The sequence below is a fragment of the Sarcophilus harrisii genome, chromosome 2, assembly GCF_902635505.1.
Source record: "Sarcophilus harrisii chromosome 2, mSarHar1.11, whole genome shotgun sequence".
NCBI classification, from domain to species: domain Eukaryota; kingdom Metazoa; phylum Chordata; class Mammalia; order Dasyuromorphia; family Dasyuridae; genus Sarcophilus; species Sarcophilus harrisii.
The window spans coordinates 251,661,089-251,675,111 of record NC_045427.1 but is presented as its reverse complement, the minus strand read 5'-3'; the positions used below and the strand labels follow the sequence as shown (position 1 = coordinate 251,675,111).

Here is a 14,023-nt window from a genome sequence, read left to right as displayed (position 1 = left end):
CAGGCTTAAACATGGTCTCAGCATGAATTTAATGAGAGAGTATCTGGAAAGATATAGGGGAAGCCGTGGAAAGTCCATTATTACTTACAGGATGGAATGTATTGAGACCATGATGGAAAGCAAATGTGTTCCTTTCAACCTTCTGTTTTGTCATACTGTTATAGTGCTATGGCTCATCTTTCCTACTTTCTTCTTGTTCTTGTTCTTTTTGTTGTTCTTCTTCTTCTTCCTTTTTCTCCTCCTCCTCCTCTTTCTTCTTCTTCTTCTTTTTGTTCTTATTCTCAATATCTGCTCTTGTGAATCATTTTTCCCTTTTACTTTCTTAATCTTTCCTTTGCTGACCTGCTCTCCTTACCCTTCTAGTTCTTGCTCCTCCAAACCCTATTGAATTTCCTGACAAGACAAAAAAACCCATCTATTTTTGTTTCCACAATTTAAATTCCCTCTGTGTTCTCTACGCTTAGGTAATTTCAGCACTGTGGAACAAACTGAATCGATGGATGGAGCAAATGACTCTGTGGTAACTGAATTTGTGCTTCTGGGTCTTTCTTCTTCTTGGGAGATGAAGATTCTACTCTTTTTGTTCTTCTCTTTGTTTTTTATGGGAATCATGCTGGGAAATATCTTCATTGTATTCACTGTGATTTTTGACTCTCACTTGCATTCCCCTATGTATTTTCTGTTGGCCAATCTTTCCCTTATTGACTTAGGTCTGTCTGCTACCACTGTACCAAGGATGATAGTGGATCTTTTCAGTGAATGTAGTATCATCATCTCCTTCCCAGGTTGCATGACACAGATGTTCTTTATCCATGTCATGGGAGGAACTGAGATGGTCCTGCTCATAGCCATGGCCTATGACAGATACATAGCAATATGTAAACCTCTCCACTATTTGACAATTATGAGTCCAAAAATGTGCATTTGCTTTGTAGTGACTGCCTGGATAGTTGGGATGATTCATGCTCTCTCTCAGTTTGTTTTTGTCATAAACTTGCCCTTCTGTGGACCAAATAAAGTAGAAAGTTTTTATTGTGATTTTCCTCGGGTCATAAAACTTGCCTGCATAGATACCTACAGGTTGGAGTTTGTGGTCACAGCTAACAGTGGATTTATCTCCATTGGGACTTTTCTCCTATTGATGATTTCCTACATTTTCATCCTGATCTCTGTTCAACAACATTCTGCAGGCGATTTGTCTAAAGCCTTCTTTACTTTATCAGCCCACATCACTGTAGTGGTTTTATTTTTTGGTCCATGCATGTTTCTTTATGTTTGGCCATTTCCTACATTGTCACTTGATAAATTTTTTGCTATTGTTGATTTTGTCGTCACGCCTGTTTTGAATCCTGCTATCTACACATTAAGGAATAAAGATATGAAAATGGCAATGAGAAGATTTAGCAGTCAGATTGTGAGCTCTAGGGAAACCTTATAATATATTTCATTTATCAAGGTGATTCAGGAGATACATTAGAATTGCCATGTTCACATCAGGATATATGCAACTAACTTTCAACATATAAAATTATATAAGTTGGAAGATAATATAGTAGGAGGAACTCTTAGCAATTCATCCAGATGTAAAAGATGACATGATTTTGTCTATCATTTCAGGATAGAAGGACATCTCTTCATGTTGATAAAGATTGAATACTATCCTGAATTGTTTTAGGAGACAAAACATTTAACTGTCACATCTCTTTCTAGTGTCATATTTTGACCAGACTTACATATATATATATAAATTTGGTGATAATCATCTTTATCATATGCTAAATATTTTCATGGAAATTCAATTTATCAAATTGATAAAAATGGAGGTTTTATGCTTGCGTGATAAACATAATATATAATAAACATAAAATAAAGATAGAATAAAATGGCAAGGTACTCCAGTTTTTCCATTATAAAAGTGATTAAATTGCTTGACCAGGAATAACAAATCAATTATACTAAAGCTCTTACATCAAACTTATATCAAGCTTTATCCTTCTGCTTTGTCAGTGTGTGGAGCTATCGGGGTGGGGGGGGTATGTAGAAGAGGTCTTTCTGATACTGAATTTGGGGCATTATATTTTCTGCAACTTATTTATTCTGTATATGACTGCAAGTCACAATTCAATGAGTTGCATGCCCACCTTAATTACTGATTCTTATTTAGTATATGTGGCTTAGGAAAGAAACAGCTAATCCACAGCATAAAACTGCCTTCAGTCCTTGTCCTTGTTACTGATTCACTGTCTGGGGGAAGGTCAATCTTTCTTGCATAAGGTGATCCATTTAAATAGGATTCCTATAGAACTTGCTAAAGATATGTTAGCTCATGGTCTACAGAGTGTTGGACTATAGAATTGACTTTGTAGCCTACTGGAGAGGGTACTTGACTTAGAGTCAGGAAGACTTGAATTCAAATTTTCAGATACTTACTAGCTGCATGATTGTCACTTAGTTTGTTCAACAGTAAAATGGGGACAATAATTGCACCTACCTCCTAGGGTTGTTGTGAGGATCAAATGAGATAAGATCTATAAAGTACCTATGACAGTTCCTGGCAGATAATAGGCACTTAGTAAATGCCTGTTTTTACCTTCTTTCCTTGTTTTTGGCCAATGTTTATGTGTCAGTAAAAACAAGATCAGTCTGGTTGTGAAGAAAGATACACTATATACCACTATAATTTTAGGTTTCCATAACAAAAATTATCAATTTTTCAATAAATTGGAACATATAAGAATTTTAGTGTGAGTGATATTTACTCCCCAAGTTTCTTTTGTGACACAAATAGACATTGCACGTGCCAGTTGGGTATCCCATGTGATGCTTGGAAAACATAGTAGAACAAACAATATAGTTGACTAATGTCCTGCCTGACTTAGTCTTATAGAAAATACATTTATCCTGATTGATATTAATTATCCAAGATGGAATATAGGACATGATTTGTTCAAATAGTGGCAATGAACTGAAGCCTCAAGCCAAGTGATCTGCAGCATTGACCCTTAAGTGAATTAGCTTAAAAAGCTTGCAGTATTCTACTAGAATCACCAGAGGGCACTCATCCTACATAATTCAATTACTACCTCCAGGAATGGTTTCTTGTGGCAATACTATATAATTACAATAGTTGGAAAAAAAATCTATTTTCCCAGCAAATGGATTTTTTTCCCTATTATTCTACAGAAACCCCAAATTCATAGAGCATGGTCACTCAATCTCTGGCCAGTTTACTGAACATAAAAAAGAAATAGAATAAGTGGTTCTCTCTATACAACCATACTATGGATTGTGATAACTTGTGGTTAGGATCCAGCTTAGGGTCTGGACTAAATCAAGAGAAATTCAGGAAAATTTAAGGGAAAAGGAAAGCTGATCTGCCTTTTATCTCACTAACCAATGGGGTTTTCAAAAGTCCCTACTTTCTATCCATTTGTCTCTCTGGTTCACTTCTATGTGCTTTTTTTTTTTTTTTTTTTTTTTTTTTTTTTTACTTTTATCTATCATAGAAGATAAAAGCATGAACTACCTGATTCTCAAAACTTTTTGCAATTTGCCTACAAAGTAATTATATCAATTAATTCTATATCCTACAAACTCAAAATGATTTACTGGTAATCTCTGTCAATGGCAAAGGAAAAAGGAAACCTCAGAATCTGTACACTTATACATAAAATTCTTTATTTCAATCAATAGATAGACTGATTGACACAGGGAAAATTGAAATCTGTACATACCTGTATTTGTGATTATTTAGTTGTTTTCAGTCATATATAACTCTTTGTGGCTTTTTTTGGGGGGGCATTTCTTGACAAAGAGTGTGGAATAGTTTGGCATTTTGTTCTTCAATTCATTTTACAGATAAGAATGGAGACAAATGGGGTTAAGTGACTTATTTAAGGACATATAACTAATAAAAGTCTCCACATATCTAGCAAGTGTCTGAAACTGGATTTGAATTCAGTCTTCCTTATGCCAGGCCATTTACCATACCATTTTATTGCAGAATGTAATGGGAGATAAATGTCAAAAAAATGTTCTGAGTTGTGTAAAGCAGTTTTTGAAATAATTTTGAGTAGCCACATTGCCAGAACAGATAAAAAGAAAAAATACAATGGAAAATTGCATAGGTGAGGAAAATAATACATAGAAATGCTAATTGATGTGATGATGTCACAAAGCTAAGTGGAAAAGTCAGAATTTGAACAATAATCTTTTGATTTGTTCATCTCTAAATCTAGATTGCATAATGAATTAGTGAATGCAAAATGACTTAGAATCTAGTTTCTAATTCCCAGTCTAACATTATTTCCAATATGTTATCTAATTATCTGCCCACCTTTCTCTTTATGTTGACTTTTTATATCCTCCCCTTAGCCACCACATAAACTTTCTTCTTTATAGTAGCTTTTTATTGATGTATTTCATTTTTATATCAGTGATTTCTGGTTATACCATACTTCATTGATCCTCCCCTCAAATTATTCAAATTTCTATTAAGAAAGAAAACCAACTGACAGTGATAACATATAATAATGTATGTAACATTCTCTACCATTATCCCCCTTGTCCAGTGAACTATGTCTTCTAAGCAACAAGTCTAATTTTTAAAAAGGCTTCTTGCAGTGGAAAGGGGGATTTTATTTATTTGTGAGTTAGTTGGGGTTGTGACTTGGCCAGTATCATACAGCTAGTGTCAGTGTCTGAGTCCAGATTTGAACTTGGGTCCTCCTGACTCCTGAGCCAGTTCTTTGTCTACTGTACCACCTAGCTGCTCCTTTAATTTTTATAATCAATTTTTAATATTATGTCAGTGTTCTGTTCATTTCCATTGTTGTAGTCATTCTATGTATTATTCTGATTTTGCTCACTTACTGTGCTTTAGTTCATTCAAATGTTTATTTTTCTGCATTATTCATATTCATTCTTTTTTTACAAACCAATAATATTTTGTTATATTAATATATCATAATTTTTCAGCCATTCCTCAATTAATTTTATTTCTTTTCTATCAGAAACATGATATTTTTGAGCATTTTGTTATATGTAAAGATATGTTCTCATTAGGATCAAGCTTTCAAATCTTACTTTTGTAGTTCTGGAAAAACACAAGTGCATCAGGGAGAGAGTCCCTATGAAAGCCATATTAGGGACTCTTGTAAAACTGCATCAATTGGCCACTAACTCTTAATGTCAGTGTAGTAGCAGTATTTAATTATTTTAGGTACTTTTAAGTCTTTAGGGTTGTAAGTCTTTAGTATTGTAAACTATATTTATTTCTTAATAGTCCAATATGAAGCTGTTGCTATTTTTCTTTCTTCAGATATATAGATAGGAAAGAAGAAATTAAAGTCAGTGTTACTGAAAGAACCTACATATAGTTTCCTTTTCCTATGAAGTAAAAGGGTCTTTTATAGAGCACTGAAAACTGAAGATTGCAAGAAATTACCTGCTTTATTAAGGTAGACCAAGATCACTGCAGAAATTTTGTTGCCCGTATCAATTTTAGACTATTGGAATGAGCTCCTTGCTTCTGAGAAGGTTCAGAAGTTTTCAGTGCCATTGGGGTTAGGAACAGAATAAAACTGTGTAATTAGTTGTGATCTACAATATTTTGTCTTTTTAAGAATGGAACTATCCTATATTGTTTAGTTGATCACATGGCTTGTGGATTGATTTTTCTCGGATATCTAAGGATAAGGATTGAATCTGAGATGTATTTTTTAGGAACTCTTAACTATATCAAAGTTCACAATAGAACTCCTCAACAACCCCAAATTAAATCAGCTAAAACTCTTTCCTTTTTCCTCTCTCCACTTTCATCTCCAGTCACAGATTTTAAATTACTTAGGTAGAAAATGAGATTGTGAGGCAGGAATCCATAATATTCAGAGGATAATTCAGGGATTGTGTGGGCAACTAGATTTCTGCCTGGCTCTTGAAGTTCAGCATAGTTCTTTGTGGCATGTAAAACTTTTTTTGCAATGGGGTTTAGCTTGTCCTAACAGAGATAATTTCTTTCTTTCTTATCATCATGCAAATGTGATTTGGTAATAGTATAAATCTATGCAAATGTCCCAAATTATTCATATTCAGGGTAGGTGGAAGACTATGGAAAATCAGGTTCTGGGGAAGGTACTATATTTTAAGAGGTAGAGACCTCACAGAGAGCTACATATATTTATTTTATATTGGTGTTGATAGAAAGACAGTGTAGACAATGTCATGGCTAGTGGATCTTGGCTAATGAAACAGCTTGGGGATAGACAAATGAATAATGGCTAACTCAAAAGAGAAGGCCAAGCCCATTTGGAAGTTGGGATACACCAATTTTCTCTTTTCTTTATAATAATCCCATTCCTTTTTCTCTCTAAACAACATGCTTCTTGATTAGACCTTCTTTTTTAATTTTTTAATTTTAATTTTAATGTTGCTCTTGGTTCCTATGGTGTTTAAAAAATTTTTTTTGGAGTACTTGAATTTTGTTGGTGACAAATGGTATTTAAAGTAATTTGTTTTTCAGTGTCATGCTTGTGCTGAGATTTATTTTTTTTCCTCCTCTCATTTATTCTTATCATTTGGAGGGTTGTATTTCTCTTATAACTCACTATCTCTGGAACTATCATTTCTTAGTTAAGGAAATACTAGTTCACATGAGTTACATAACTAGAACCACAGATCTAGATTTGTAAAGGACCTTAGTTTTATAGTCCATATAAGGGAGTAAAATACTGAGAAGAAAAGACACACCCATAAACACACTGATTTGAGGGAAACAGTTTGAGCAGTGTTAGTCATTTCAGAAAGAATAACTTACTATATCAATATGTTTGTAAGTACTTACATTCTCAATTATGGTTCAATTTTGTCAAAATGTTAAAATATTATATATTTAGACAAAGCCATAAGTAGATTTTAAAAGGGGAAAGCCTATTACTAAGATAGTATGAGAGGAAAAATCCAACATAAAATATTGAGAGCTCTAAGACTGAGTCCTATGGTGCATAAATAGTTAAGAAATGTGAATTTTGAAAGGAAAATATAATAATGAAAAAAAGATATTACACAATTCTTGATTATACTCTAGTCTTTGCCAGTATACTGAAAACAGCCATAATTCATGCCTTGATCTTGTAATTCTAAGTCTGGGGATATTTTTTATTGACATGTCATAGAAAAATATAGATTATATAAAACTAGAGATAACATGTTTGTTGGGTGACAGGGATGAGATCTAGAAAACATCTCCGTAGAATAAAATGATGATCTGAGTTAATAGGGATAATTAATTAATTGGGATAAAATTCTTACATTTGGGATCAATAGCATACTGCACATTTACAGAATTGTGATGGTGAGGTAAGATGTGGATTTTCGTGAAAAAGAGGCCAATGAATTACCAATTCAATAAGATTCAATTTCATGATGAGTCAAGCTGAAGTGAGGTAGTCATTTTTTTTTTTTAAAGAGAGACACAAAGGTCCTGAAGGAGAAGTTAATGGTTCTGCTAAGAGCTTACTCAGACCACTTTTGGAATATCATGTCTAGCATAGGTATTGACAAACTGGAGATCATCTAAAGGAGGAAACAAGGTTAGGGAAAAGATTTGAATTGACACCATATGAGTATTTTTTGAAGCAAATAGGGTATATTTTGTTTGGAGAAGAAAAAAATTTGATAAGACCCTTCAAGGATCTGAAGAATGATCAGTCACGTGGAACAGGGATGGGACATTTTCTATTTAGTCCTTGAGGTCAAAACTAGGAGGAGAGTGAAGATGTAGATAGGCAGATTTTAGCTTGTTAGCTTATAGGAAGGAAAAAGAACATAGCTAGTGCTATCCAAAGTTAAAAGGTGCTAGTTGGAGGACACAGACTCAAGAAGACACTGATTTCCTCTCTTTGGCATTACCTATGTGGAAGCTGGATGCGATCTTGATATTCTTGAGGAGATTCCAAATCAAGTTTGGATTGGAATAGATGGCTGCTAAAATCTCATCCAAGTCTGAGATCACTAGATTCTGTCACTCCTATTTACTGCTTAAGTTCTGAACTCCTGACTAGTATGGTCAAACCTTGAAGAGGGATGACTTAAGGAAGAAGATCCTATACAAGATAAATAGGGGCTATTCCTATTCTTGAAGTCACTGTGTCATGGTCTATAATGGGAAGAAGATGATGGATTTGTCCATTTTAGTATTTGGTGCAAGCTGGAATTCTAAGGTGTGACTATTAGTACTTTCAGATAAATTTTATGGATTTTTCATGTACATGGATTTTTTTGCTTCTCAGTCTATGAACATCAGCTGTCAAACATGCTTAAATTTGGGGCATGAAAAATTTTCCATTTAACAAAAAATTCAATCCTACACAAGTTCATAATCTGAATATTCTCAATTTGGTGACAATCTTTTATTTAATATTCAATTTTATTTCTTCTACCTTCTAATCTTCTCCCTCTTATTTCTTCATTTTCTCATTACTTTCATTTCTCTTCACATTTCATTTTTCCCTTTCTATAATTTGATTTATAAATTATTTCACCCATGAATTTTTATTGAATATCTACTTTAATTGTATCAGTGAGATGGAGTTGGGGAGATGGCATAGTCTTGACTGCAAGAAGTTAGCCTAAATAGGGAGGAAAAACATGCAACATGAAAAGATAAATAAAATAAGGTAGTATGTTCTAAGTGCCAAATCAGTGGTACAGAAATACTCCAGGAGTTCAAAAGAGGGAGCAATTATTGACAACTGGGCAGGTCAAGAAATGTTTCTTATAAAAATTTAATCTACCACTTGAGAGATGGGAAGAATTAATGTATGAAGAACATGGGGGACAGGACATTCAACCAAGGATTGAATTTATAAGACACATTTGGGAAACAGTGAATAAAGTAGTCTGACTCTGGTATAGGGTTCATGAAGGAGATTAGTAGAAGATAAGGTCAGCAAATAAAAATATTCACTCGTATCTTGTATTGCTTATTTTATTTAATTTACAATGCAAAAAATGAATAGGTTCTCAAACAAACATTATTGTTAACATGATTCATTTGGAAAAATTATGGTCTTAAATTTATTCAGTATGCTGCACTGGCAGGAGGAAATTTCAATTTTTTATCTTGTTTCCTTGTGCTTTGTTATTCATTAAAAATTCTAAGTGATTCAAGAGAGTAGACAAATAGGGGTAGGAGACAGATAATGATTAGGGAGGATATTAAAAAATATGGGAAATAAGGATATCTGTGTTTAGCTTGTCACTCTTATGATGCTTTGGAAGAAAGGTATAGACATCTTGGATTGGGTCCAACTGAAATTCTTCAGTTGTCAGAATAGTATGGTTTGTTATTTTGGGTCTATTTTTAAGGGTCAAAATGCAGATAGTAGTTATTTCAAGGTGAAGAAAAAGGAGATATGTATTATGGATGAATTTTTGTTAGACATTTGCTAAATAATGATAATGATGATGATAGTATTTAAATAGTGCTTTATAATTTGCAAAATGCTTTATGCATATTATCTCATTTTATCCTCATAATAACTTTGGGAAGTAGATATTATTATTATCCCCATTTTATAAATGAGTAAACTGAGACACAGGGGTCAGATGACTTGCCTAGGGCAATATACCTAGTAAGAATCTGAAGTCTGAACTCAGGTCTTCTTGACTCCAAATGCAATGCTTTATTCACTGTACCATCTCTATAATAAGTCATTGTGGTAGCTGAATATGTTTATTTCCTCGTGTACTGTTGCTCTTTTGAAGCAATGCTTCTTGTGTGCTGTTATATGATGAGACTCTTGCTTGCTTTAATGACCTCTCTTTTGACACAGGTAAGGAAATAATAGAGTATTGTCTAGAATTTAACATGATATGTAGATTTAAGTGCTAAATATATTTATTGAATGAATGAATTACAATCAATAAGTCCCAGTTTTCATATTTCAAAATCTTCAAATTACTCTGACCAAGACCTACCATACTTCCCCCAACCCCACCCCAAGGCAATTGGGGTTAAATGACTTACCCAGGGTTACATAGCTAGGCAGTGTTAAGTGTCTGAGGTCAGATTTGAACTCAGGTCCTCCTGACTTCAGGGCTGGTGCTCTATCCACTGAACCACCTAGCTGCCCCCTACCATACTTTTTAAACCAGAGATTGCATTGTATAATAACCTCTGATCCTTAACAATATAATACCTCATACCACATTTTTGCATTCCTATTCAGTGATTTTGATCCTTCTGTTATCTTACTGATGACAAATTCCTCACGCTTCTTCCTGCTGGATTCCTAGAATTGCTCCCCATTCATTTCCCCTTCTCTAATATTTTAATGACTATGTCATGATTTTGGATTCCCATAGGTCTGCTGCCATATCCATCCATGGATTCCTTCCTATGTGTCACTCTTTCAGCTAGAATCTCTGCTTCTTCTGGTTCCCTCAACTGTGCTGGTGCTAAGAACAGTGGAAGAAAGTGAAGGGATGGGGAAAGAAGGCAAAAACGGCATGCCAATATTAGAAATAGTGTTAGGATGGATTTAACAGTGGTAATTGAAGCCTAGAAAGTAGTTGTTTCACTTGATCTTTAAATTACCATTGCTTAGTATAATATTTGACAAACAATAACTTAATAAAGGGACAGCTAGACAAGATGGTATGATGGATAGAGTCCTGGGCATGGAATCAGGAAGACTCATTTCCCCCAGTTAAAATCTGTTTTCAGTCACTAATAAAGTAACTCTGCTCAGGTCACTCTTGTCAATTTCCTCAGTTTCTTTATCTTTATTGTTTGTCCTTTGTTTTTGAAAATGACTGATGACTTTGGTAAATCAGAGTTCTGCAAAGTTATCGGCCTTTCTCTCTCTTTCAGAATCATCAAAGTCCAGTAGCAAGACATGGGTCAAAACAACTGGTTATTGCCTTGGATACAAATGAGGATCTTCACCCTTCAAAAATCTAAGTCTTTCCTATATCTCAGTTTTTCTTGGCAATGCCCATTAAATACTGAATATTTTAATTAATTAAATTAGAGGATTTTTAATCCTCTAATTTAATTAATTAAATAATTAAAGGATAAGTAAGGCAGCAATTGAGGCAAACAGATTATCTAGTTTGTTTTTATTTAAGAATCGATCAGGGAAGGGAAGACCCTCAGAGTTTTTTGCCAGAACAGAAACATTCACTGTTTACATTTACTGTCCTGCATATTTGAAGTGGACTGATGAAAAAAACTGACAAACCACTCTAATATTCTTTGCCAAGAAAACCACAAATGAGATTACGCTATCAATTGTGGAATCTCACTTCCTCCACACACTGTGTATCTTCCTATTTCAATCTCTATCATTTTTATTTGTCTTTTTCTCTAATCATCAATAATTTTATTAAACATTCTTGGGAATATGAAACTCTCCTTCAAAAGAGAGCACACTCAATTTTTGGATAGTTTGGTTATTGAGAAAATTCTTGCTTAAGTTGAACTACTCTCTAACTCTTGTAAGATATTATTTGGCTCCAGTTCTGTACTCTGGAGCTACATGGAATAAGTCAAATTTTATCTTTGAGTGACAATCCTCCAAAGCATACCAACGCTAATCCTGCCAAAGATTTCTTTTCTCCTGACTAAAAATCCTAAATCTCTTTAATTGTTCTTCATATGAAGAACATATTTCCAAGCTTCTGCACCTTCCTGCTAAAATGCTACAACTTGTCAGTGTTATCACACACACACACACACACACACACACACACACACACAGGGTAAGTACTGGCTTTGCGACTTGGTAATTAATATTGCACTCCTAACTTTACATTCATTCAGTGCTCTTACCTTTGGTACTCCAATATACAAGGCTGAGACAATTTGAGTATCCTTACTCCTGGATAGTTATTTGACTTCTCATTCTGTTACATCATATGATACTCTTTTGCTCCTCCCTAAACCTTCTCCCTAGTCCTCCATATCTGTCTATATTTAAATATATTCACAATTCTTACAATTTGAAGTTTAACATTATTGTTGCAAATATTAGGTATAAAGTTGCTTTCTAAAGCAATAACTCTATTTGTTCCCCTCAAATCAGACCCGAATATTACAATGAAGTTCCTAGACATATATTGTTCTATCCTGAAGTCTTAATTGATTCAAATTAAATTAATTCATTCAGGAAAAATGTTTTATTCTCCAAAGTCACTGAATCTCATTTTGCTTTTATGGAGGACATACACAATGCTTCGAACCATATTGATCACATTTGTCTAAGTATTTAGTTCAGTTTGAAGTTAGAATCCATTTTCAGACACAAATCTGGTTGCCAGTAAATATATAGAAAAATTTCAGGAAAATTTATAAGATCATAAATCTATCGTAGCTTAAAATTAATCTAGTTAATGATGAAATTTATAGCCACTGTTTCCCTCAAAATTCCTTTTCTATGTTATAAAAAGGTGAAATTCTGCCTCTGTGAAGGGAGTACCAAATGAAGTCATAGTTCCATGGAATGTTGAAATATGTACAAGGAATTTTGTTAGTTATGTGGAGGATACAAAGATATATAACATTGGCTATGACTTCAAGGATCTTATATGATATAATAAAGAAGCTAAGATATATGCATAAATAATTATAATATGAAATAAAATGGAATAAGTTAAAGGCAAGAAATTTGGGCAATTGTTAAGGACCATGCCTACGTGTGAAGGGGGATCAATTATCCAAAATCCTCCACAGCTGTGAATTATAACACACTTGAATGAATTGAAAATCAGCCTTTACTGATCCAGATGTTGCTTATGAATTGAGAATGAATTAAATTGGAGGCAGGAGGGAAGAAGAAGAGAGAGGTCAGAGAATGAAATTGCCTCTCAGAATTCTTGTATAATTATCATCCTCTCACATGACGGGATCTATTCTGTTGGTCAGAATTAGATCACCAGAAGCCACTAGTGGGTGGTTCCTGTAACAGGCAATAAAAACTTTGGTACTATGAAAAATTTGAGAAGTAGAAATCACTTTTATCTGGATTTCTTCTCTCTATCTCTTAGTGATATCATCTATGTTTACAATTCAGTTATATTCTCTACATAGATGATACCAACATCTAATCTCCTTTTGAACTTTGGTTCCATGTTGACTTTTGGATAACTTCATATGGATGTCCCATAGATATCTTAAATTAAATGGAACTGATTTCACATGTCCTTCCTTCAAATATTCCCTGATGGTTCCACAAACTTTCTAATGATCCAGGCTCACCACATTAGTGATGATTTCACTTTCTCAATCCCCCATCCAATCAGATGCCAGGTCCTATTGATTTTATCTCTCCATATATACCTTTCTTTGAGAAGTTTGCTAAAGATTAGATGATCTTAAGACAGTGGATTATAGAACCATACACTTCAAGCTGGGAGATATCTAATTCAACACTTCTCATTTTATAACTGAGAAATCTGAAGTCCAGAGATAGGTAAATGGCTTGTTCTGGATCATACAGCTATTTAGTAACATAGCAAGAATCTAAAGTCAATTTTTGTGATTTGAAATGCTCTTTCTCCTAATATAGGTTGTGCTTCTAGTAGAAGCGGGCTAGGGAGGAGTGATAAAGTACGGCTATAATATTAGGCATCCCTGAATGTCCAAGGACCAGCACAGATGAATAGGCCTTTTTTGTTTCTTTATTTTTTTGCAAAGTAATTGGAGTTAAGTGACTTGTCCAGGGTCTCATAGCTACAAAGTATTAAGTGTCTGAGGCAGGATTTGAACTCAGGTCCTCCTGACTCTAGAGCTGGTGTTCTAGCTACTGCTCAATTTAGCTTCTCCCCTTGAATGAATAGAGTGATTGGAGGGAGTAATAGTGAAGATAAGAAAAAAAAATGGAGATAACAAAGAAAAATTTCTACTTCAGAATTAGTCATAGGCTGGCCTTTCATCCTAGTCCTTCCATGCAAAATCTCTTCTGTGTTCCCTATTGTACCATGCTGCTCTTGGCATTGATGGGATTGAATTGAGTATTGATTG

The 14,023-nt window shown here is 34.1% G+C and overlaps 1 protein-coding gene across 1 annotated transcript; it reads left to right on the top strand.

Annotated features, from left to right (window-relative positions):
* Positions 1 to 428: 428 nt before the first annotated feature.
* On the top strand, positions 429 to 2,942 carry LOC100920674 (olfactory receptor 4F15-like). The gene is made up of 2 exons (XM_023498723.2): positions 429 to 1,398; positions 2,939 to 2,942. The coding sequence occupies exons 1-2, from the start codon at positions 497 to 499 to the stop codon at positions 2,940 to 2,942; spliced, it is 906 nt and encodes a 301-aa protein (XP_023354491.1). The 5' UTR covers positions 429 to 496.
* Positions 2,943 to 14,023: the final 11,081 nt, after the last annotated feature.